A 25,669-nucleotide genomic window follows, 5' to 3' on the forward strand; every position below is an offset into this window, starting at 1 on the left:
GTAAGAGGCTGTTGAGCTGCTGAGAGGCATTCATATACACACTATTCTACACACTATTACAAAGAAACTAAATACTATAACACAAAATAGTTTGCCTCTTTTTGATGTTGATGTTTGAACAATAGTATGGCAAAAGTAACTACACATATTCTTTGATGGTAAGTTTCACTAGTTAGGTTAGAGAAGATCAAAATCAAGATAAATGTGTATCCTGCACGCGTGCATGTTCAGTCACTTCAGCTGTGTCCCATTCGCTGCGACCCCATGGACTGTAGCCCGGCAGGCCCCTCTGCCCATGGGATTCTCCAGCAAGGACACTGGGGTGGGTTGCCCTGCCCACCTCCGGAGGTGGACCCTGCAGATGCCTTTGCAAATTCACACAGGTTAACGGCCACTTCGTGCTGTGCAGTGAAAGAGTAAGCAGCCTGTTCCTACCCGGGAGGAAAAAACCCTGCCCTTTCTCCCAGTTTTAAGGCTTTACAAATGATTCTCCAACATAAAGGCCTACAACGGTGTGATTCTCTTCCATGACTTTGAAGGTAAAGCCCACATGTTTTTTAGTCATAATGAAAACGGAACACGCTACAATCAGTAAAAAGCACACACTGAAGTGTCTTTTTTTTTTTGAAGTGTCTTTTTAACACAGGCAAAATGACATCCTCAGTTCAAAAACAGCTATTTCCTACAGGAAACTTATGACCAGGTTGGGAACGGTGTTTCAAGACCTTTGAGGATTCTTACCTAATCCTATGCGGCTTGGACTTGTTTCTCGACTACACCCCTGACTCCTGGGAATCTTGCTTCGTTTTTCTGAAGAGGGCGTCACAGGTGGGCCTCTTGAGGAACCCCCAGCAAGGCCACTATAACCACTTCCCAACAATTTCCCTGGGGAACTGGATCGGCTGCCAGCTAAAAGTGAACCAAAACAGAATTGAATAATGAACGTAAATCAAGAAATAAGTTAAAAGTAATTTCAGAAGTCACTTTACACAGTAGTTTCAATCAAATACCAGGAGAACTTTGTGTAAAAATAGTTTTCTAGTTGATAATATCACTAATATTTTTTAAAAATGAAGGAGCATAAAAGAACATCCAATTGTCATAAATATTTACATAGAAGAACGAATGATGGAATTCTACAGAAATGACTGCCAAATTCCTGATTCAAAAGAACAAGCTCAGGTTAGGAACAAAAAGTCTCCCTACTCTATAACATACTTCTACCAGTAATCACAAAGGTGTTTATTAAATAATTGTATTGCTTCCTAAAGGAGTGGATATGTTAAAAATGGCTGAAAGAATAGAAATATAACAAAAATTTCTTAAACATTAATGGAGGAAAATGGATCTAGGACTCCATTAATGTTAACAAATGGAAAAAGGGGCAGAAATATGGTAAACAAAAATCACAAAATAAAATGGTAGTAGTAATCTCAAACGTATCAGTAATCATAATAAATGTGACCTGATTAAATTAATCTATTAAATGACAGAGATTCCTGGGTTGGTTTAAAGAAACTGAAATGAAATTCAACTGTATGTTGCTTATAAGAGACAACATACATAAAACAAAACAACAAAATAGAATAAAATACTGAACTTAAAAAAGAAAATCATAATTATCCTTAAAGATGTAACAATCATGAAACTTTATGCTACAAGTAACATAGCCCTGAGACATAAAATGATAAAAATACAGAGAGAAATCAAAAAGACCATAATTATTTACATACCTCTCAGAAAGACAAATAGCAATAAAAGATTAACATACTAGTCATGACAGAGCAGTCAAAACCCTATATTTATGCATAAACATATCTCTCCACACACACGAACGTACAGTCCAACAAACAGATGTATATTTTCTTGTACATTTCCATAAAAACTATGTACTAAGTCTCAAAGGAAGGCTCAAAAACCCTACAAAGGTAGAAATTATGCAGAACACATGCTGTGATGTGTATGCAGTAAAGCGAGAAATCAGAAACAAAACATAACATGGGGAAGGGGCAGCAGGAGGGGTAAACCTGGAGAGATGGGGACTGTTGGAGACACACTACTGTACCTAAGACAGGTAACTGATTTAGGGCCTAATTTAGTTAGCACAGGGAACTCTACTCAGCACTCTGTAACGACCTACACGGGAAAAGATTCTAAAAAAACAGTGGATATACACACACGTACAACAGATTCCCTTTTCTGTACATCTGAAACAAATCAACTATACTCCAATAAAAGTTAAAAAACAAAAACAAACAAAAAAAACCCCATAATATACAGTTAGCAATTTTTATAAATGGCTAAGTGACTGGATACTTATACAGGCATCTCTTGTAAAACAAAATTCTTTCTTAAAGCAAGCTGCAAATCTTTAAGGATCAGACCAACATACCCAAATGGCAGTCATTAACTTAGGTAGATCATCCCCTTACGTACAGAAGGCAAAATTCACAAATATCAAGCACACATTAATGCAGAAGAATAGAATGATCCAGAGAGTAAAAACCTTTGAAATAAAACTTACCTGGATATTACACACACACACCCCTTCATAATTCAAATGAACCACCAAGATGACCACTTACAAAAATTAGTACTTTTTAACAACTTAACTACAATTTAAGTGAAATTCATTATAAAAATTATCAATACACATTATGATGAAGAACCTATTTTAGAATCTATTAATTTTGCCCATAAAATTTGAGCACACAAACTATTTGGCTGTATAAAAGGAGAAAAGAAATCCATTTCAAACCCTAGAATTTGAACATGCAGAAAAAATGGAGAAAAATCAAGCTCATTATAAAGAGAAAAATTAATATTGTGCGAGGCACATGGGGTGAGGAAAAATGCAAAAAACAAACAAACAAAAATAAAAACAGCAAGAAGAGAAATGTCTTACCACCAGCAGGATTAGCAGATCTGGATCCTGGGTTATGAGAGCAGACCAAAGGACAGGCAAAAAGTGGATTAAAAGACAATAACACAATACAGAAGTCAGCATGCAACATAGCACAAATGGGTCGGTTTACAAACACATTAGCAAAAGCTGTTTTTCCTAGGTCTTGTTCCTCCTAGCCTACTTGCGTCCTTGTTTTTATTTTATACACGTCATACTGTAGCAGCATTTATTCTCTACCTGTCCATGAGCCATGAAAACACTTATGAACCTAGCCTGCGCCGGGCACAGTGCAGGCGGATGAGATACGGGGCAGACTGAGGGCGTGCCGGGCCCTTGGGGAGCACCTGCTCTCTAGCTTTGAGCAGCCTGGCAGAAGTGATGGCATCTTTTTTTTTTTTTTTCTTGGCCGCCATGCACAATCTTAGTTCCCTGACCATGGCCCCTGCAGTGGAAGTATGGAGTCTCAACCACTGGGCCACCAGGAAGTTCCAGAAAGTGACTTACCATCTGCGTTCTCTACCACTGTACACCGTGCTCACCACAGGAAGGGCTCCATAAACATCGACAAAGTGAGAGAAACTGCTACTAACTAGTTTCATCTTAACAATGTCTAATGCCAAATTCTTCAACACTCAGATATCAATCCTCTTCTAGTTAAATCCTCAGCTATTTAAAATATGCTGTTGTCCTAAATCTAATATTAATGAGATCTACTTACTCTTAAACCTGAACTATGAATGCTAGTATATCTACATTTGTAAAATATACAGATGTGTTCATATTTACCTCCTATTAAAATAATTTTTTAAAAATATCTGATTTATATACATAAGTTTAAGGTCCAGGCTTGATCATTTTCTGGTGTTGTCTCTTTCCCGTGAGTGGAATTTGGGGAATAAAATAAAACTGAAGAGTTAAAGTGGGTCCCCAAGGCAAGGCGCAGTATTTTTATAAGACTGAAAAATTAAAGCTCTCTCATCCCCACTACAGAAGGGACTTTATTTTCGTCACTTCTTAAGCAGAAGACCCAGCGAGGGGCAAGAACCCCTGCAGAGACCAACGCCAATGAACAGCAGACATAAAAAAATTTAAAAAACACTGTTCAACTCTTTCCATGAAAGAAAATAAACTTGCGTAGCTAAAGGGTTGAGACATTTTTTAAATTCAACTGAATTTAAACATATTGACCTACTCTCTGAGTCCTGAACATTTTTTGTCACGAAAATTTTCCTTGTGATATGATTTGAGTCCTGTGACCTGAGTATTATATCTACCTGTGACTCCAGGCATCACTAGAGTTCAGAAGAACAACCAGAGCCAGGATATTACTCCCTAAGCAGAAGTTTCTGGACTACACCTGCACAACTTATGTTGTACTGCATGGTGTAAGACACTAAAAGCATGGGCTTCTGCGTCAGACAAGCCCGGGCTGTGTAGCCTCCCAACAATATCACTGACTTTGCACTTTTGTTTTAGAAAGAAAATAAAAGCTTGTTTCAACATGAGGACTCTTAATTATCAAAGGGACCTGAGAAAGTACCTAAATCCAGGGGGAGCTGAGAAAGAGCTTCTGAGCATCTACAAGAGGAACGAAGGACTGGCTGTTGACGAGCCACTCTCTACACAAGCCCGGCAGACACCAGCAGCTGATGAGTGCAGTGCTGAGGGAAGGGCAGCCTTCCTCGGGCCTGGCCACCCTGCCCAGAAGGACCCTGACACCCACCCCACTCCTGTGCACAGACGGGAAGCCCGTGGGGCCAGGAAGTGAGGCATCAGGACTGGATCCTAGGTGAGGATCCGCTCATCCCATGCATGGGTGCTCTCACGGGTGATGCTGACAGTCAAGTGGCTTGACATATACAGAGAAGCAATAATGGAGGTGAGGGCAGCCGAGCGAAAGCAAGAGCCCACACTGGCAGGAAGAGAGGAGCAGGGTGACGTGTTAGCACAGCGGGCTAGGGGGGCTCTGAATGGATTTACTTCTTGCCGCTGGAAAGAGACCTCAGCGTGAGCAGTCACCTCCTGGGTGCTGTTCTTAAATTACTCAGGAGTCCTCAGCAGCAGCAAAACGGGCCACAGCCCAGACACAGCTCAACTCGAAAGGCTTGAGCGGGAGATGAGAAACTACATTTCACTGCTTACAAAATTTAAACAGAATGTAAGTCACTTGAAAAGGTAGGTACTGGAATACTCCATTGTGTAAGCTTATCCAACAAACATAAAGATCATTCAGTGTCTCAGAGTCACCAAAATGTGTTTTCCCTCTAAAGTTGACAAAAATAATATAAATTTCCACCTGAAGAATGGCTGTTGGGTAAAACTAAGATAGCAGACAGCATAAAGTGTACTTCTTACGCTGGGACTGCGAGACCACTTTGGCGCGACTGCGGCCCCGACTGTCAGGTGTAGAGGCGACGTTGGTGGCGCTCCCGGAGCTCTGCCGTCGCGTGCGGATCCGGCCTGGAGGACACAGCAAACACAGTGCTTCCGTAATGTTTCCAGTAAGTGAGACCCACTCAGCAAAGCACCCAGACCGCAAACGAGGGGCATGGGCTGAGTCACCTCCAGGGGAGCAGGTCTCCCCACGTGTGGTCTTGACACGCACACGTGCACCGGTCTGTATACACAGATTCTACAGACATGTCAGAAACTCCCCAGAGGTACTCACGCACCTATCAGGTGTTTTTGTTTCAACTATCTCAGCATATTCTATTTTCAGATGAGGTGACAGTCACTTGAATAACTTTTCCACAATTTTTAAAAATTCTCTCTCCTATTTACTGTCTACATAATCTGTCGTATTTCCAAAAGCAGAAAAGAATATTAGCTGTCATCTTCATAAAAATACTATAGGGGAAAAAAAGAGTAAATGGAAGACAAAATAAACAAACAAACAAAAAATCTTCTTAACTTGGGAATCAACAAAAACTACAGCACCCTGGAGAATAAATATTGTCTTGATAAATAGCATTAAACTTCTATTTTAAAGCATGTATGCTAGCAAGTTTCTAGGTTACAAAAGATGAAGTTTATTAAAAGAATCAATATTAGGAGTACCTAGAGAAATGACCTAAAAATAACGTAATGTCATAAGCATTTATGAAAAAATTTGACGTTTTATGTAAAGCAATGTGTTAACGCCAATTATTAAAGCATGAAACAATATAAAAATGAATTCAAAAACAGTCAATCACTGATGGTAAGACTAGAATGATTAAAAATTAATTTTTAAATTCAGGGATTCTTTGTTTTCAAAGGGACACAAAATGCTCAACTTCCATAATTCAATCAGAATAGCAAACTGATTTTGCTATTCTGAAAACAAAACAATCTGAATTCCCACTGGCTTCTTATGTTGTTCAAAAGCACATCTACCTCATCAACTGAGAAAATCTGCAGAAAGGCAATATAGGAAAACAAATCTGAAAGCTTGAAAAAGGTTCAAGAAATGAAGGTAAGGAGCAATAAAAGAAAGCATGGCACTTAATTTAAAAAAGAAGAAGAAGAAGAAGAAAGCTAGAAAGAATCAATGACTTTTAAGAGGAATTGAATGAAAAGACCTAAAAATTCTACAGTCTATATTAAAATTAGCATAGATGTGTCTGGTGGAGAAAGTAAAGTCCGATGTCGTAAAGAACAATACTGCATAGGAACCTAGAACGTTAGGTCCATGAATCAAGGTAAACTGGACGCAGTAAAGCAGGACATGGCAAGAGTGAACATCAACATCTTTACAAATCAACGAGCTAACATGGATGGGAATGGGCGAATTTAACTCTGATGACCATTACATCTACTACTATGGGCAAGAGTTCCTTAGAAGAAATAGAGTAGCCCTCATAGTCAAGAAAAGAGATCAAAATGCAGTACTTGGGTGCAAACTCAAAAACGACTGAATGATGTCAGTTTGCTTCCTAGGAAAACCATTCATTGTCACAGTAACACAAGTCTAACACTAATTCCAAAGAAGCTGAAGTCCAATGGTTCTATGAAGAGCTACAAGACCTTCTAGAACACACCAAAAAGATGTTCTTTTCATCAGAGTGGATTGGAATAGAAAAGTAGGAAGTTCAGAGATACCTGGAGTAACAGGCAAGTTCGGCCTTGGAGTACAAAATGAAGCAGGTCAAAGGCTAACAAGGGTTTTGCCAAGAGAATGCACTGGTCATAGTGAACACCATCTTCCAACACCAGAGGTGACTCTTCAGAGACATATCAATACAGAAATTAGATTGAGTATAATCTTTGCAGTTGAATATGGAGAAGCTCTATCTACACAGTCAGCAGAAACAAGACCTGAAGCTGACTGTGCCTCAGATCATGAGCTCCTTATTGCAAACTTCAGGCTTAAATTGAAGAAAGTAGGAAAAACCACTAGATCATTCAGGCATGACCTAAATCAAATTCCTTATGATTATACAGCAGGAGTGACAAACAGATTCAAGGATTTAGATCTGAAAGAGTGCCTGAAGAACTCTGGACGGATGTTTATAAAGCTGTACAGGCAGTGGTGACCAAAACCATCCCAAGGAAAAGGAAATGCAAGAAGGCGCAGCGGCCATGTGACCAGGCCTGACACGCAGCTGAGGAGAGAAAAGCAGCAGAAAGCCACGGGGTGAGGAGAAGAGCCCCTGGAGGAGGGCGTGGCAACCCACTCCAGGATTCCTGCCTGGAGGAGTCCATGGACGGAGAGCGATGGAGGGCTACAGTCCACGGGGTCAAGAGAGTTGGACGTGACTGAGCAACTAACACAAGGGGAGGATGTGTCCAACCGAACGCAGAGTTCCAGAGAACAGCAAGGAGACATAAGAAAGCCTTCTTAACTGAGCAGTGTGAAGAAACAGAAGAAAATAGTAGAATCAGGAAGACTAGAGATCTCTTTAAGAAAATGAGAGCTATGAAGGGAACATTTCATGCAAAGATGGGCGCAAAAAAGGACAGAAACAGAAGTAAAGACATTAAGAAGAGGGAGGTGGCAGGAATACACAGAAGAGCTATACAAAAACGCTCTTAATAACCTGGATAGCCAAGATGGCGTGGTCACTCACCTAGAGCCAGATATTCTGCAGTGTGAAGTGGGCCTTAGGAAGCATCACTAGCAACAAAGCTAGTGGAGGTGACGCAATCCCAGCTGAGCTGTTTCAAATCCTGAAGGATGACGCTGTGAAGGTGCTGCACTCAACATGCCAGCAAACTTGGAAAGCTCAGCCATGGCCGCAGGACGGGAAGGTCAGTGTTCACTCCAGTCCCAAAGAAGGGCAGTGCCAAAGGATGAGCAAACTTCTGTGTAATTCAGTCATCTCACATGTCAGTGAGGTAATGCTCAAAATTTGCAAGTTAGGCTTCAACAGTATGTGAACTGAAGAATTCCAGATGTACAACCCGATTTAGAAAAGGCAGAGGAACCAGAGATCAAACTGCCAACATCCATTGTATTATAGAAAAAGCGAGGGAATTCTAGAAAAACATCTACTTCTGCTTTATTGACTACATGAAAGCCTTTCACTGTGTAGATCACAACAAACTGTGGAAAATTCTTAAAGAAAAGGGAATACCAGACCACCTTACCTGACTTCTGAGAAACCTGTATGCAGGTCAAGAAGCAATAGTTAGAACCAGACATGGAACAACGGACTGGTTCCAAATCAGGAAAGGATCACATCAAGGCTGTATATTATCACCCTGCTCATTTAATTTATATGCAAAGTACATCATGCAAAATGCTGGGCTGAATGAAGCTCAAGCTGGAATCATGATTGCCAGGAGAAATACCAGTAACCTCAGATATGCAGATGATACCACTCTAATGGCAAAAAGCAAAGAACTAAAAAGCCTCTTGATGAGGCTGAAAAGAGGAGAGAGAAAAAGCTGGCTTAAAACCCAACATTCAAATAACAAAGACCATGGAATCCGGTCCCACCGCTTCACAGAAAGAAGATGGGGAAAAAGTGGAGGAAAGTGGCATATTTTATTTTCCTGGGTTCCAAACTCACTATGAGTGACTGCAGGCAGCCATGAAATTAAAACATGCTTGCTCCTTAGAAGAAAAGCTGTGACAAACCTAGACAGTGTATTAAAAAGCAGAGATCATCATTTTGCCAAAGGTCCGTATAGTCAAAGCTGTGGTTTTTTCAGTAATCATGTACGGATATGAGATTTGATCCATAAAGAAGGTTGAGTGCCTAAGACCTGATGCCTTTCAAATTGTGATGCTGGAGAAGACTCTTGAGAGTCCCTTGGACTGCAAGGAGATCAAACCAGTCAATCCTAAAGGAAATCAACCCTGAAAATTCATTAGAAGGACTGATGCTGAAGCTGAAGCTCCAATACTTTGGCCACTTGATGCGAAGAGCCAACTCACTGGAAAAGACCCAAAAGACTGAAGGCAGGAGGAGAGGGGATTGACAGACAATAAGATGGTTGGATGGTATCAACTGACTCAATGGACATGAGTCTGAGCAAATTCCAGGAGACAGTGCAGGACAGGGACAGCTGGCGTGCTGCAGTCCACGGGGTTGCAAAGAGTCGGACATGACTTAGTGACTGAACACCACATCACTATGAACCACATAAATGTGAACTCAATATCCCCATAGCAGCATACCTAATTAATCCCACTTTACAGATAAGGAAACAGAGAAGCATGGGGATTAATTCCTTTATCCAATGTCCCACCAATGGTTTAGACTCCCATGCATGGATGGCTGGCTGACCTAAGAGTTAGTCTCCTAAGGAAGTCACCAAGCTATATCCAGGCAGTCACCAGACCAAACTGAAGATGAAAAATAGCTGAATTTACTTTTTTAAATTTTTATAAAATACTTAAACCACAAAAATTTTTTTAAATGAGCATCCACACCCATTCAGTCAAGAAAATAAAAACCTTCTGTATCCTTCACCTCAACCTGCAACATTTTTGGTAACATGAGCTGAAACCCAGTGTTCATCATTTCCTTACATTTATATTTTTAATATACATGGTTGTATAACCAAGAAATAGATGGCATTATTTTATATATTTTAAATGTAACTTTATCGTAGGGTACACATTTTCCCAAAACTGACGGTTTGGCTCAACATTTGTGAGGTCACTTATGGAAGTGACTTTTCTTCCAATTAAAGGGGAGAGCCATTTCCCTTTTTCCATATGGCTATGGAAGGCACAACCCCTTTCTTACTAATGTAAAGAGCCACCCATGTCACCTATGAAGCACTTGTATACACATAGGGCTCTGTTTCTCCACTGTCGAGTCTGCCCCAGTAGTCCAGGTGTCCATTCTGTGCAACGTACATGGCTGTGAGCAGCTTTTCAAAACCACCTTCTAAGCTGGTTGGGCAAATCAAGCCACTTTTCCATACAGCCCTTTGCTCTCTTGCATATGCACGTGAACATGCAATAAATAGACGTTGTGAAAGTCTGACTAGAATTGTGGAACCTGGGATTAATTTTTGGGGGAAAAGACAGCTTTATGATATCAATCTTTCCATTTGTTACTATTTTCTCTATATCACTTTCTTCAGTGTTTTTCTATAAAGCTTTATCCAAAAGCTTTACCCAATTTTGTAGACTTCTTCAAAGGTGCCTTATTTTTATTATATAGAACATAGTTTATTAAATTATATTTCCTAACTTGTTCACAAACAAGAATTGATCTTAACACGTTTGACCTTAACTCTAGGAATCTTGCTAAACTTTTATTAATTCTACCCATTTACATGTAGATTATTTGGTATTATCTAAATAGAAAACCAGGTTCAAATGAGACTTCAGTTTTCTCCCTTCAAACTCTACCCTTTGATTACTTCACCTGCTGTTTTGGAACACATAGCACAAAGCTAAAAAGGAGTACAAAGCAGGTTTTGTTATCTTGAGCCACAGTTTTTTTTTTTTTTTTAATTCTGGAATTTCTTAAAAACTGTATTTAAACAAGTAAAGAAAACTCATTCCTAATTACTAAGAATTTGTCAAAAATGTTTGTGTTTTTTTAATTAAATTTTTAAATGCTTTGTCTTCATCTTCTGATATAAGATTATTCTCCTGGATGTACTGAGCTGCTCAGTACATTCATTTGAATGTTCCATACATATATTTGAAAACTAAAAGGTTTGAAAGTGATTTTTTTTTTTAAAAACAAAGTATTTAGCCTGGCTAAAAATACTTTGGCCACCTCATGCAAAGAGTTGACTCATCGGAAAAGACCCTGATGCTGGGAGGGATTGAGGGTAGGAGGAGAAGGGGACAACAGAGGATGAGATGGCTGGATGGCATCACCGACTCGATGGGCATGGGTTTGGGTGGACTCCAGGAGCTGGTGATGGACAGGAAGGCCTGGCGTGCTGCGATTCATGGGGTTGCAAAGAGTCAGACACGACTGAGTGACTGAACTGAACTGAACTGAAACCTCTTACTACCTTGCTTGTCTTTCTAAGTTTTCATTTCTTTAAATATCAAGACAACAAAATGGTTTCTTTTCTTGGAACTTTATGGGAACTCTTTAAGATCTATACTGAAGTTGAGTTCTTCTAATGAGGATCTATGTTTGCTTCTGCAAGTGTCCTATGGAGACAAGCAATTCACAGTCACTTTAAACTGACTTATCTATTTGGATTTTTCAGATCACAAAAGTAGCACAAATTCTGAGCAAAAATCTGCATGAAGACCCAATTTATGGTTGCAGATTTTCAGGTAAGATTACTTTCCCTGCTCCACCCAGTAACTGAGGTTCCAGTGGGTAGATTCCCTCACCCTCTTCTATTTAGTAGAGTTAACCTCTTGTTCACCAGTGATGACATAGGTCTTGGGTAGTTTGGGCTTACTTTCTGTCACTCCATGCCCTAAGCACTCATAGCAATGCCCCAGGTCTCCAGGATTCAGCCAAAACCTCAAAATGCAAACCAGCTTTGGCTTTCATCTCCTAGGGTTTCGGCTCTGGCTAAAGAATGTAGATGTGTGGCTTCATGGCGATGAGTGATCTGTTCTCAGTTGCGAAGATCATTCAGACTACTGAATTCTGCACACTGCTAAATATACAAGTTTTTTATTTCTTTTAATCATTTAAGTATAGCAACTTTATATTATATAAAAGACCCTTAAGTCTTAAAGAGATTAATTATGTTTTTATTCTTTTCCTTTGCTGTTTATCACTCATCATAGATGTAATTTTGGACTATGAGCTCATATTTGGCATACTTTAATCTGTGAGAACCCTAAGACACCAGATTTGAGAGTGGCTTTCTCTGTAGAACTTCAGTGTTTGCTCCTGTCAGGCATCCTTGGGAGCTGTAAATGCAGACCATTTTAATCCATCAGGTTGGGGTTTCCAGATAACACAGGTAAGATAAACTGAAGACACAACTTGTGTGAGAAGGAAGTTTAGTTACAAATTAGGGAAGACTGGTTTTTGCTTTGCCTGGGACAGAGTCAAGAGAGAGATCATGTCAGTTTGAAGGTAAAAAGGTTTCTTTTCCCCCAAACCCATCTTTTCATGGATATATAGTAGTTAAAATGCTGTCTTAGTGATAACTCAACTCTCACTGAGGTGATTACATGAGAAACTTCAGAGCACCCTTAAAATCAGTTTCTGGAAGTCTAAAGGGCCTCTGTTGTGTTGTACTCAGATATGTATATAAAACTATCCATGGCATGGTTAGATAGCATCACCGACTCCATGGACACAAATCTGAGCAAACTCCAGAAGACACAGGACAGGGAAATCTGGCGTGCTGCAGTTCATGAGGTTGCAAAAAGCCAGACATGACTTAGCAACTTAATAATAACAACAAGAAGTATATTTCCTTTATTGGAAGAGGTTTAGTTTTAGTAATTATATTAGTTTGGAAATATTACTAAAAATGCCTGCATATGTTTTAAAGAGATAATATAAAATACTCTATGGTCTTTAGGAAAAATAAAGTCTACTCAATAAACATAACAAACAGTAAAAATATACTTCAGTTCTATACCGTGACCTGTTAATGACATATTCATTCATACTGTGTTTTGACAAAGACAGAAGATGTGGGGGAAAAAAAAAAGCCAGCAAAAGTAAAAGATATTGAAAGGGGATATTAGGGGGGAAAATTCTGGAAGGAGAGACGAGAGAGGCATTTAGAGAATGCATATATCTAGAGAAATGCAGACCCACAGGAAACCAGACCAGCAGGAGGAGTGCAGCCTTTGACTTATGTGGAGGGAGGATCAAAGAACACCTGTCCATCAAGGCCAGCTGATGGTGCTGCTGAGAACTGCTTCCAGTCACACTGCCCTTCTTGTAGAAAAGCCCTCAGAGCAGGAAATGAAACCAGCGTACTGGTTTAACTTGGAAGCATGGTTCTCCCACGTTCAATTTAGCCGAAGACAGCTAAAAGTCATTCGACAGCCTCCCATCACTCGGGTCTCTGTGCTCCTGCCTGAGCTCCACGTGGAGATGTGAGAAAGCAAAGGCCTCCACGGAAATCTCACTCTCGAGCTGGGGAGCTCCAGGCCCACGAACTGCTTCCCACTCACTGGCTGGGGCACACCACACTCGACTGCACATCCACGTGGCGTTTATGAAACAAAGGTGGAAAGCTGAGCACTCTAAGTGTCCCTCTACACAGGTGACTTTCATCATATGTTTTAAAGATAAAAGTAAAAGAAGCTTAACACTTTTATTTCTATATATAGGCACATTTTTTCATTGTGCAAAAAGACTAATCACTTAAAATTGCTTGGATAAATATACAGCAATACCAAATGTTTTATTTCCCAGTAAAATGGAACTAAAATCTAAGTTTCTTTTCCTAAAGAGCAGACAGGGCTGCAGAGTCTTTTTTTAATCATGTAATCTTAATGAAAATCACCAATAGTTAAGTATGGCCCTTGACCATCTAATAACATATGATAACTTATTCTCTGAAACCATCAGCAAGTCATCAGTATCCACAGGTCACTGGAGTTTTTTTTTAAGTACTTTAACTCTTCATTTTAAGTTATTTTGGAAAAAATATGAATAATACATTTCCTGAACCCAGCAATTAAAAAAAAAAAAAAAGCAAGCAATGAGAAGATGAGAATCGTTCATTTTCTTCATAAGCTGAGTATCTGCAGGGGGCTCTGTGCCTGCTGGGGATGTGCTAGTCCACAGATGCTAAGTCCCACAGCTGCCTCCACATCCGCAGATCAAATGAGTGCAGACCGCGCAGGACTGCGTGCTTACTGAAAACAATCCGCCTACAAGTGGGCCCACACGCTGCACACCCATGCTGTTCAAGGGTCAGTGGTGATTGATTACAAACTCTCTCACCAATGGCATAACAGATAATATCAATGTTTTCTTCTTCCAAATCCTCCAAGTCACTGAACATAACACGCTGAAAGATAACCTGGAAATAAACTTTTGTCCAAAAGTTGAGCTTTGAATTCTTCACAAAAAACATTTTTTTGATTAGTCGTAAATGTCAGGATAGCTATTTCATGTGTGCGATAAGGAACCCCCAGAGAATATTTATTTTTCTCAATCACTGTAACAAGGGAGTCACCAGACTTCAAATGTATAGTTTGAATTTTGAATTCAGAGCTTCCAACTACCAATTTAAATTTCTGCCTCCTGCTGCAAGTATCTAGTGCTTGTCCTAAGAGCTACCGAAACAGAGAGCAATATACTCAACGCACATATTAACAAATTTTCAAAAGACTCAAAATGATCCTAAAAATTCAGACAGGAAACTCTTAACAAGATGCTAAATGATGTTCGCTGTGTATGGAGCTTTTCTAAGCAGCCTGCTAAAATTCACAGCTGAAACAGACAGAAATGACAGCTGAAAGGGCTCCCACGGCCTCTATTTTCCATCTCATCATCACACAAGGCTGGAGGCTCTGACCAGCCAGCGCTGTGACAGCCAGGATGGCCCTGGGACCAAGGCCGAGGCACATGGAATTCTGGCTAATTCTGAATTCTGTATGATTAAGGGCCCACAGATCATCCTCCACTTTCCTACCAGGAGGAGGACCGGAAAGAGACTTCTTGTCCTCAGCTTTCAGCACAATAATTGAGCAAGCAACCCTCTGACCTTACCCTGGACAGGTAAAAGAAAACTGAAGGGTAAAAAAAGTGTAAAATCTCCACTGCTGGGTGGAATAACAGGCTGACTTCCATTCTCTCATAGAGGGATATGAAACCAACGAGGACGCTCTGCAAAAAATGTGGAAATTCCCACATCATGTCTCTAACTTTCCGTCTCATCTGCATTATTATTATATCCTACTCTATTCCCTGTCCATCTAGGCTGAGGAAATACTTAAGATCCTTTCTTGGAGAAAGAGAAACATAAAATGACTTGTTTCAACTAAAAAATGTAAGAAAATCACACCTAGCCTCAGTCTTCTATCACAAATGGCAGCCTTAGGGTGCCACGGGCCTCTTGTCCATTTTTCATTTTGGAAACTTCTCATTTCAAAAGCTTATCCAACTCCAAGAACCGTCAGTGGAGCTTGTCGAAAATTCAGGTTCCTTGCTTGTTCCAAACTTAATCAGAATTTTCAAAGGGCAGCACCTAGGACTCTGCTCTTGTAAGCAAGATTCCAGAATTTTACGATGAGATAAAACTGAAGAACACTGATCTTCAGACTATATGTCTTTTAAAAATTTCATTCCAATTTTTCCTTTGTGAGTTTCTTAGAAAGTAGTGTATGAATTAAAAGCACTGTGAGCTTGCACATCTCGAGATAAAACCCAGTCTACTCTGCTGGCTGGCCTTTAGAGGGGCTAAATGCAAAGCAGGAACTTAATCTAGCAGTTCCTAATTATTAAATCACTATCCTGAGGGTTGCTGAGTCTAAGCCATTACCTTAGGCAAATGGGGTAACTCTGTATTTCAATTATCTGAAACATCATGCTTACTATCTAGAGACTTTGCAAAGTGGATCATATCTGTCAGGTGCTATTCAAAGACCTGTACTGACAGGAAGAGCTCTGTCTAAAATTCAAAAGAATCAAACATCAGAAAGAGCCTCTTGAGATCAACAGAAAGAGAAAACCAAGTGGATGTGGAGATGTGTAATTCTTCCACCAGTTTTGCTCCTGTGTGTCCCAGAGAACACAGCACAGAGAAGGCATTTAACCCAGGTTGCTGAGTGGATGAATGAGAGTACATGAATGAATGGGGCTGGCGTGAGTGAGACAAACAGAAACAGTATCATATAATTCAGTAGCTTCAGGGGAGAGAAAAGAATTTTTTTTTTTTAATGTCTAGAAATTACCTGCTATAAAACCTTTACCAGCCTATAACCTGCATTGCCAATTGACACTGAAACGTATGTTTACAAGAGGAAAGGTCAATCCTGAAAGGCCCACAAAAGCACAAAGTGAAGAGGAGGAATCACATGGAGGTGGTGCTTCAGGAGTGACAAAACCTGAGATGAGTCACCTCCGAGGTCGCAGGGATGCGCCTCCCAGCGTGGGCTCAGAGTGACACGCTGTGGATAGCACACTGAAGCCCAAATCCACAAGCACAACGACTGAACGAGGAAGGAGGGGAGCGCTGAGGTCGAGGGAAGGCAAGACCCAGTGGAGACAGGAGGAGGAGTGTGGCGGGAAGCACGTGCAGCGTGTCATGCGGGGACCCCAGGGAGGGCGCGGGCGCCAGGCAACACGCGGGGGGACACACCTCGTCACAGAGACAAACCGCTTACCCTCCGCTTTAGTGGCAGTACCGTCTTTAAGCAAATTAAAAAACAAGGGGAGGGGTAACAGGGAACAGTTAGTAACATCAAAAAAATTAAAAAGCAGAATGTTATTATTAGCTACCAAAAAAGCAAAAGTACAATTTAAAATAAAATTAAAAGGGAAACAAGTTCAACAGCAAAGCACAGTCTGAAGCAAGTAAGTGCACCTTCTATTGAAATCAGCTTAGGAGAATGTGCTTTTTGCCTTCAGAAAACACCACATGAGCAGACAACCCAGGGTCAGGCCTTGGCTGAGGGACTGTGTTTTTGATCTGGCCAACCTCATCCTCCTTGGGCTTCCCTGGTGGTTCAGTTGGTAAAGAATCCGCCTGCAATGCGGGAGACCTGGGTTCGATCCCTGGGTTGGGAAAATCCCCTGGAGAAGGGAAAGGCTACCCACTCCAGTATTCTGGCCTGGAGAATTCCATGGACTGTATAGTCCATGGGGTTACAAAGAGTCGGACAGAGCTGTGCAACTTTCAGTTTCATTTTCTCTCATGTTCTGAAGAGTCCCTTCTTCTTGGACCCAAGTATTGTACTAGCAGAATAACGGGGGAACTACAGACACCCTGAGGGCAGAGGCAGTGAGTCAGCAGCCCCAGAAGCTGGCAGAGCAGCACCCAGCCCAGCCACACGCCCAGCTCGGTACCTGAGTCGAGGCCTAGGGGCTCCGTGTCTCCCCTCGTGTGTCTGGACTCTAGAAGTTGGGAAAAGGACCATCAGCTTTAACACTACACTTCTGCACAGACGTGGCGTGTCCACCTCAGCAGGACCTGGAACAGCTTCTCTGCAGGACTGTGTTATACTGGGGGCCTGACTTTCCTTGGTTTTTACAGATCTGGACATCAGGAAAGCTGAGGTCAAGCTCTCAGGCGTTGGAGAGTAGGGAATACTCCAGTCTCATCATTTGAAAAGGTAACACTGGGCTGAACGTTCATCATTAGCACTTCTAAAAGGTCAGTTCTGTGTCATCAGACCAGAAGACCCGAGCACTTTTATAAGCACCAAGTAGAGCCCACAGGGTCCATGTTAAAACAGCTTTACTATGCACAGAAAAACAAGGACTACTGTGACTTAACTCAAGTTTTCAAACAATGAAGCACATACTAACTAAAGATCCTCAAGGTGGATCAAACAGAACTAAAACGAACAGAAAGCCTTCACATAGGACAGACTTCTGACTTCTCTCTTGCTCAGTGATCACACATCAACACAAGAGCCTAAACACACCTACGTGATGGTGAAACAGTTAAATAAACAACATAAAAGGAGAGCTCTTACTGGCTATGTTCCCAATCTCAGGAAGACACTTCTGCAGAAAAGACAAGACTGATCTCACAGCATCCACACTATAAACCTGACCTTCTAAATTAACCACGCTCCTCTCACAGCCAGTTTCCTTCATCTTACAGGATGACAGTTTACAACAGACTTCTATGTAATTTCATTTGTCACTACCACATATGTTACCAGGTGGCTATAATTTAATAGCCATAGCTAATTTACAGGTGGAGGAAACAGACTCAAAAGCTGCTTGGCTTGGTCAGGCTCACCAGCCTTTGCTTGGTGTTCTCCCACTCTGCTCCCGTGGTCTCAGGTATCAGTCGTGGAACTGACTTTGGGATTAGTTTGTAAACCACAGGAGCAGTTAAGTCTCGATGTTTCATGAAGTTTAAATCACACTCATCTCCTTAAAATCCAAAATAAAACGAATCCTGCTAAGTCTCTAGACTTTGGCTTTGAACAACTATGCTTTAACAAAAATAAACTGAAATAAACTATAAGCCTTACAACAGGTGTCCAGTCCACCATGCTATCAGACACTAATTCTTTTCAAAGTAATTTTTGAAATCTTCTGCGCTACCATTAGAGTCTGTGCACGCTCCTCCCAAGGTGACACGGGGACAGACAACACCCTTCTGTGGGATCGGTCATGCTGGTCAGGAAGTCCTCCTGCTCGCTGGTCAGGGAGTCCTCCTGCTCGCTGGTCAGGGAGTCCTCCTGCTCCTCTGGAGCTCCTTCTTACCCGCTCCCTGTGCCCACTCCAGGCAAAGCCTCCTGGGACAGTCAGGCTCTGCACCTCACCCCGGGACAGGAGGGGAGGAGACCCAGCTCTGGCCACAAGGGAGGAGGCTGGGATGCTGGGAGGGGCACGTGGCATGGAGGGACACACCACGGGTGCCCCAGCAGAGAGGACACTCACCCGAGAGTGTAAACCAGCAGTCAGCACACAGGGTCACTTAACTCTGAACATTAGCCCTGCAACCGTGAGGCCTGCCTCAGTTCCAGTTTCTGGTCATTTGCTCTGTAAGTCAATCTAATCTGAGGTTAAGCGTCATCTTGAACGGCAGACCTGTGGGGAAGGGTCTCGGAGGTCTGGTTACCTAAGGACGCATACGAGCCGGGAGGTAAGGCCGCGGCCGAGCTGAAGGGCGCTGTGCCGGCAGCCGAGGAGATCTTGGATTTGGCGCTGGCGGCTGCGTTCACGTCGATGTCGCTTCGAGACCGCTGCAGGGACCCCGCGGTGGATGCGGACTTGGTGCTGACCGTGGAAGCTGCAGGGGGAGGGGTGAGCTTTAGCCAAGGACTAAGGGCTGCTACTAGACCTTCAAGCACATAGGGCTGAGTGTGTCCTGCTTCTCCTGAAAACAAACATCAAGTTTTCACAAAGGCTGGAGTACAGAGCACTGTCCAACAGTGGCTCCTGGTCACTCGCAGAGCTTAGCTGGTGCTGGATGGAAGGACAAGTGACCATAACTCCACACACCTTCGTAACCAAAACCACAGATCCCACAGAAATGGACCACAGTTCTGATCCACAAGAGTCATGAAACAATGAAAACTCACTTGCATCTGGCCGGTGTCCTCCTAAGTGGGTGTGAAGGCGCCCTCCCACCCCCGGCACACACCACCGCCCACCTCGGTTTCAGGGAACATCCCCGTCCCTACTCCCCAAAGATGCCAGGTCCCGGGTGCTTGCAGCATCCCAGCCAGTGCTCAGAGCACAGAAGTATCTCACACACACACACACACACACACACACACACACACACACACACACACACACACGCCCCATGCAGCACCAAGTACGGGGCGGGGGGGGTGTGGTGAGACGGACAGGGCTGCCTGCCCGAGTCACCCTGACAAGCTGTCCTTGCTCTGCTAGGAACATGGGGGCGTGAAGCAAGGCAGACCCTCCGCAGACCTGGGAGCAGCAGCTGGCGTCCTGCCACCGCTCAGCCCACCCCAGGCTCAGACAAGGAAGCCTCCCCCACGGTGCCCACCTCACCTCTGGAGGTGGTGCTGCCAGTAGGACTTCTTTTGGCAGAGAGTGGCCGACTGAAAATAAAGGAACACGTCTATCATCAAAAGTGCATTGCATCTGCATTAATACAGGTGAAATACACAATGGGAAATTATGATCACAAAGAATTATTTCAGACTTCTCAGAATTCTACAGGTAATCTGGACCACAATCTTAAAAATTCCCAATTTCAGAAAAGCTTTAGTCCTGTGCTTTGGACTACCTTTCAAACACATGGCAAGAAGTCTTAGAAAATAGAAATAAAGAATGAAGATAGTAGTACAATCAGTCCCAGGGTTTGAATGCCCTCCCTTTCCAAAGCTGTCTCCAAGTTAATGCTTATATTCTCTTAGAAGACACTTGGCGCAATTTGCTTGTGCTTGTGTTACTCCAAAACTGTGCCAGGACTGACGTGCAAACTTCACTACAAACCACCTGTGGCAGGGGTCAGGGACCAAGGACCACGGACCAGGCCACCTGCTTCTTACGATGCCCCACCGCATCTTCCCCAGCACTAGGCTCCATCTGAATTAAGGGGGAGACGATAACAGGCACATACGCATTCAAGAGGACGAGGTGCTGGCCCATGTGCTCAGGCAGCACACTTCACCGTAAACCCCACACAGGCCAAAGCCCAGCAGCAGCGCTTACTTGAGGCTCTCCTGGGAGCTGGAGGACGAGCGGTCCGACTGCGGCAGCGACACCACGCTGTCCGAGCTCTTGAGGTGGGTCTGCAGGGCCTTCTGGTAGGAGGACTCCAGCGTGTGGTACAGGTGCTCTGCCTCCCTGCTGAAGTGACTGTGGAAACCCCAGTAACACCTGGAAAACACGGGCTTCCTGTCACCGGCAGCAGGTCACACAGGTACGCAGCCCAGGACACCGTCAGGGACCGACCTCAGCTCCGGGGACCAGCGGCCGCAGCGGCGCAAGGGAGTGAGTGGAGCGAGGAAGGCTGCTCCTCACCCACAGCCTGCTGGCTCTGTGACTCTAGGCGAGCTACTCCATCTGTCTGACCCTCAGTCTCATCAAGAACATGGACATCAAAGAGTCTAACCTGCAAGACTGGGGAGACTAGGGAAGACAGAGCTAAAACATCTAGGATTACCCCTAGAATGTGAGGGGCTGGTTGGTGGAAGCAAAACGCATGTGACACTGGCTCAAAGTATTTAAAACGGCTTTAGGTAACATACAGAATAGAAAAACAGGACGATGCTCACAACCACTTGAAAGGTATACTGTGTTATGATTAAAAAACTAGAAAAAATGGGGGGGGGGCACGAAATGTAAAATAAGGACAAAAAGAGCACAAGTAGATCATTAACAAATCCATTCCTGATTGAGTCACTTGTTCGGGTAGGAACACAGAGAAAAACAGCCCCAAAGCAACGTGGCAAGTGTGTATCTTTGTGCTGTCTGAGAGAAGACATCTGAGCATCAGACTTAAAACTGCTATTTACAGTCAGGGTAGCGTGATGACCCCCAGAGAGGCAGGGGATGTGGGGGCCACACACTCTTGGCCGCATCACAGCCAGTCCTAGTGGTACGATGACTCCAAATGTGGGCAGGACAGTGAGCTGCAGACTGTGGTCAGCCTGAGCCACCCTCATCCACGTTCCAGGCGCCCACCTCACCCTGGCAGAGATGCAGAGATGTGGTCCCCGGGTAAGAATCTCTGTGATGGGGAGTTTTCACAGTAAATCAACAAGCCACTGGGGACTAACAGAGCTGGGTGAGTAAGAGAAGACATGGGACACGCAGACAAGTGCTTTTCTGGCTCATGTGATAATTTCGCATAAATTTAAAAATGAGCTTTTTCTGCTGTCCACGTCACTCCCATTTATGTTCAAATAGTGCCAATCAGGCTTTCAGGCCTGGGCACTCCACAACCTTTGAAACAAAAAATTAGAGAAATATTTTGAAATGGTCTTTTGGGTCACATTAACAAAGTTATGATTAACAAGCCATGTTCATGTAACTTAATGAACTTTTATAACGCAATCTAGACAGTGAACCTGAAATAGGAAAGCAATGACTTAAGAAAGTGGTGTTCACCAAACACTTACTTTCTGGCTTCTATCCTTGCTTCTGAATCAGCATCATGTATTCCCTTCTTTATCGTTTCAGCTAATACTGATATGTGTCTGTATAGTTAGAAATGAAAGCAGTACATCATTAATACACAGTCTTATGCAGATAAAAACAGGTGTGAGAAATAACTTCAAAATGGCAACGTGGAAGGTAGAACCTTTGTGCCCACAGAGTTGACAAAGATGCAGCCTAGAAAACCAGCACATTTGCTGATTAATTTCTGATTCCGTCCCACCCCTTCCCCAGGAACAGACACACACAACTCTTCTCTCCTGCGATTCTTTCCTTTAGTGATGACTGGTATTTTTCAGGCCATACTTACTTAGCTCAATCTTTTATGAACTCAAACAAACAAAAAAAAATCCTACTTTTCCATGGTCATAATAGGTTTCTATGGGAATTATAATGAGATAATAATAACACTTAAACACTTAACACTGAAAAGGCTTTCTGCATCACATTTCTATAATTAAAGAATGTTTTTCCACTATATGATATGAAATATTTTATGAAATGATGTAAACATTTTATATACAGGTGTTCTTTTCAGTTAGGTTCTACCCTAGCTAAGAAGATACCATTAAAACTCTCTCATTGAATACTGAATGCTTTGAAGAAAAAGGCAAATAACTGAATAATTTCACAGGACAAACAGTAGGTACCCATTTTACCAGCATCAGACTCTCTGCCTCATCCCTTCACTCCTTCAGTAAATCCCTGGTGAGAACCTGCCCAGTGCCAAAGCTAAGCCAAGAAGTGAGCAAACACTGGAAGCCACAGCTGAGTGAATCCTCACATTTTCTGTCTTGCTCACCTGTCCCCACGTTCAATCCCTCATTCCATCTTCCTCTCTAAATCCCAATACTATCACCAGATCAAGAGGGTATAATACCCAAGAGATCAAAGAACAACAAAATACTTTTGAAATGCGTGACTACCTTCTAGATCCAAAGTGAGTCCTGTAGGACTGAACTGGACTCCAGGAGAGCTCTATGTGTTCAAGTCCACTACTCATAACACGTCTGCTGCTGCTGCTGCTAAGTCACTTCAGTCGTGTCCGACTCTGTGTGACCCCATAGACGGCAGCCCACCAGGCTCCTCCGTCCCTGGGATTCTCCAGGCAAGAACACTGGAGTGGGTTGCCATTTCCTCCTCCCATAACATGTCTAAGATGCTGTAAAGTTCTTCACGACTATGCAACACACCACTAAACACTGAGTGGCACAGGATCATTGTCTGTCATCTCCAAATTTAACTAAGAGAAAATAACAGGCACATAAAATTGATAGGAACTAAAAATGGCTTGTCAAAATAGAGACAAGCTTCTTTATGAATTCTAGGGTAATCCTACATTTTATCATGAGGATCTGAAACACACCAGCCTGAATAAAGAGAAAAACTGCTGACTTTCTGATACAAACGGATCAAAAAGAGAACCTTTCAAATGAGTGAAATCCCTTTAAGGATTTTCGTTACCCCTCACCTACTAAGAGCAGCTATAAGCATTTACCTGGCTGGGACCGATAGGATGCCAGGGGGCAGGCCAGAGTCTACGCAGTGAGTCCTGGCTGTGCAGGGTCCCGGGCCACCCCGTCCACATGCCCAGGCTCACGTGGCCGTCAGAGGGGCTCACCAGGCGCCTCTGCCAGCGGCCTGTGCCTCACCTCAGGAGAAACACCACCGGCTACCATGCAAACAGATGCCCTGATTCCTTCACTTCTCACACAGAGTGGGCTGGTTCGCTAGCTGAGACATTAAACTCAAGATTCAATTCAGAGGGAAAACCAGCAAATCAGAGGCTTACCGTTCCAATGAATGTGTCTGCCATTCTTGTAGAAGTAGATCTAAAAATTCAAAGCAGCGCCTGAAAATTACGAAAAGAAAAATATGTCATTTGCCTGTTTACGAAAATAGCTTTTCCTTAAGTGACCCAAAGCTCCTTTTTATAATCAGCAAATTTCTTCTAATTTTCATGATTCAAAAAAATGGAACATAAAAATGGAATCAAAATTGACTGAAAACCAAAGCAAATCAAAATAATTAAGCACCTATGGTGGTCAAAAAAAAATAATCACGAGGATACAGGGACAGGATACAAGAGTTTCCTTCAGATCAGAAACTTGAGCTTCAGGGCAATGTCACCGAACAGGTGTGTCACTGCCGTGTGCTTTTTTATTCTACCTCAAATAATACATTAATATAGGAGCTACACAGGCACAAAAGATCAGCATACATTACAAAATCAGGGAATTAGTTTTTGCATTAATTTCAAAGAACGCTTTCTACAAAGAAAGTAAAAACTACCCTGGAAAACAAGGTGTTTACCAAATTTTCCTGCCAAGTATTTAAAACAGGTTTTACTCTAGCTACTCAGCCAGTCTCCTCTCTTCAGTCTTTCAAGATTCTTTCTTTTCAAACCTTTCCACTTCTGTGATCTTTCTTGGCCTGAGTGTACACACAAAAAAACAATGCTGGACTAATCTCCCTTGGGTTATACCACCACTTCAGAGCCTACTTCTTCATCATTTCCTTTTCCTAAATTCCAGAATAACTCTCTTTGTAGGAATAAATATTATTAGACTTAAGGAACCCATTCAAGGAAACAAATCAGAAGGCAATCTTTCTCTTAATCATCAAACTTTCTTTCCCATGATCGTCCCAATTCAAAATCTCATAATGCATACAATTACTCCCTCAATGTATCTTTAATAAACCCTTACCCTATGCTAGACTCTGTACCCACAATGGTACTGAGACACAGTCCAGCGAGCAGGACAGACAAGAAACAGCACCATGTGCCCGGGGAATCAGGGCCCCGGGACAGCCCTGGGGAGTCACGCAGCTCAGCGCTGGGGTTGCGAGCAGACTTCCTCCAGGAAAGATGCTGACCTCTGCTCACACCCCTTTCTCAGCCTCACTGTGCCCACCCTCACCCAGGCCATGGGCATGCTACCTTTGCCCTTTGCTCCATGTCATTTCCTGGTGTGGATTTTCCTTCCCTTTAATGTCTGTGTATATATGCTCATATTTATTAATATTTATTTCTTAGTGGATACATTCATCTTTAGTACTAATTCTTATCTTCAATGAATTTCAAAACAATCTATTTAATCAAAAATATGCCTGTAAGGGTTTCCCAGGTGGTGCTAGTGGTGGTGCTGCCTGCCAATGCAGGAGGCATAAGAGATGCAGGTTCCATCCCTGGGTCAGGAAGACCCCCTGAAGGAGTGTCCTGGAATCCTAAATCTGCATTGACAATGTAACAGCAGCAGCAGCAAATTCTCATGATGGCTACCATTCATTAAGCTTCCACCAAACATTCAGCTCCTTCTAAGTTACTGTGAATCTGCAGAACAGCTCTGTCCCCAAGTATGTGGGAAATCCACCAACAGCCTCCACCTTGCCAGCTCCACACACTCGTCTCTGGGGAGCTGGAGCTGCTCTGCCCTCTAGGGTGGTTGGACTGTGGGTCAGTGGTTGACCACACTCCTCAGCCATGCCACTGAGCCACACTTTTGGAAATTAAGCCTCTTCAGTGGAAGAACACATCTTTCTTCCCAACTTACACAGCCAGCTCATTCCCCTTCTCCTTTCTCTTGCCTTGCACGTGGCTGTTAATAAGATGGTGATGGGGGCTACTTCATGCTCAGAAAGACCCCTGCACCTG

General features: G+C 42.8%; 1 protein-coding gene across 4 annotated transcripts in view; it reads right to left on the reverse strand.

Annotated features, from left to right (window-relative positions):
* CLASP1 (cytoplasmic linker associated protein 1) overlaps positions 1-25,669 on the reverse strand; it is a 261,865-nt gene that overhangs the window by 78,893 nt on the left and 157,303 nt on the right. For 2 of the 4 annotated variants that reach the window (XM_061135372.1, XM_061135371.1), the window contains 8 exons: positions 23,807-23,866; positions 21,978-22,055; positions 20,566-20,733; positions 19,900-19,949; positions 18,995-19,165; positions 5,261-5,365; positions 2,906-2,932; positions 742-909 (listed from right to left, as the gene is read on the reverse strand). In XM_061135372.1, the coding sequence (XP_060991355.1) occupies positions 742-909; positions 2,906-2,932; positions 5,261-5,365; positions 18,995-19,165; positions 19,900-19,949; positions 20,566-20,733; positions 21,978-22,055; positions 23,807-23,866 (827 nt within the window). The remainder of the gene's footprint in view (positions 1-741; positions 910-2,905; positions 2,933-5,260; positions 5,366-18,994; positions 19,166-19,899; positions 19,950-20,565; positions 20,734-21,977; positions 22,056-23,806; positions 23,867-25,669) is intronic. The other 2 variants (XM_061135374.1, XM_061135373.1) reach the window with 1 other exon arrangement.

The sequence above is a fragment of the Dama dama genome, chromosome 33 (assembly GCF_033118175.1).
Source record: "Dama dama isolate Ldn47 chromosome 33, ASM3311817v1, whole genome shotgun sequence".
Classification (NCBI taxonomy): domain Eukaryota; kingdom Metazoa; phylum Chordata; class Mammalia; order Artiodactyla; family Cervidae; genus Dama; species Dama dama.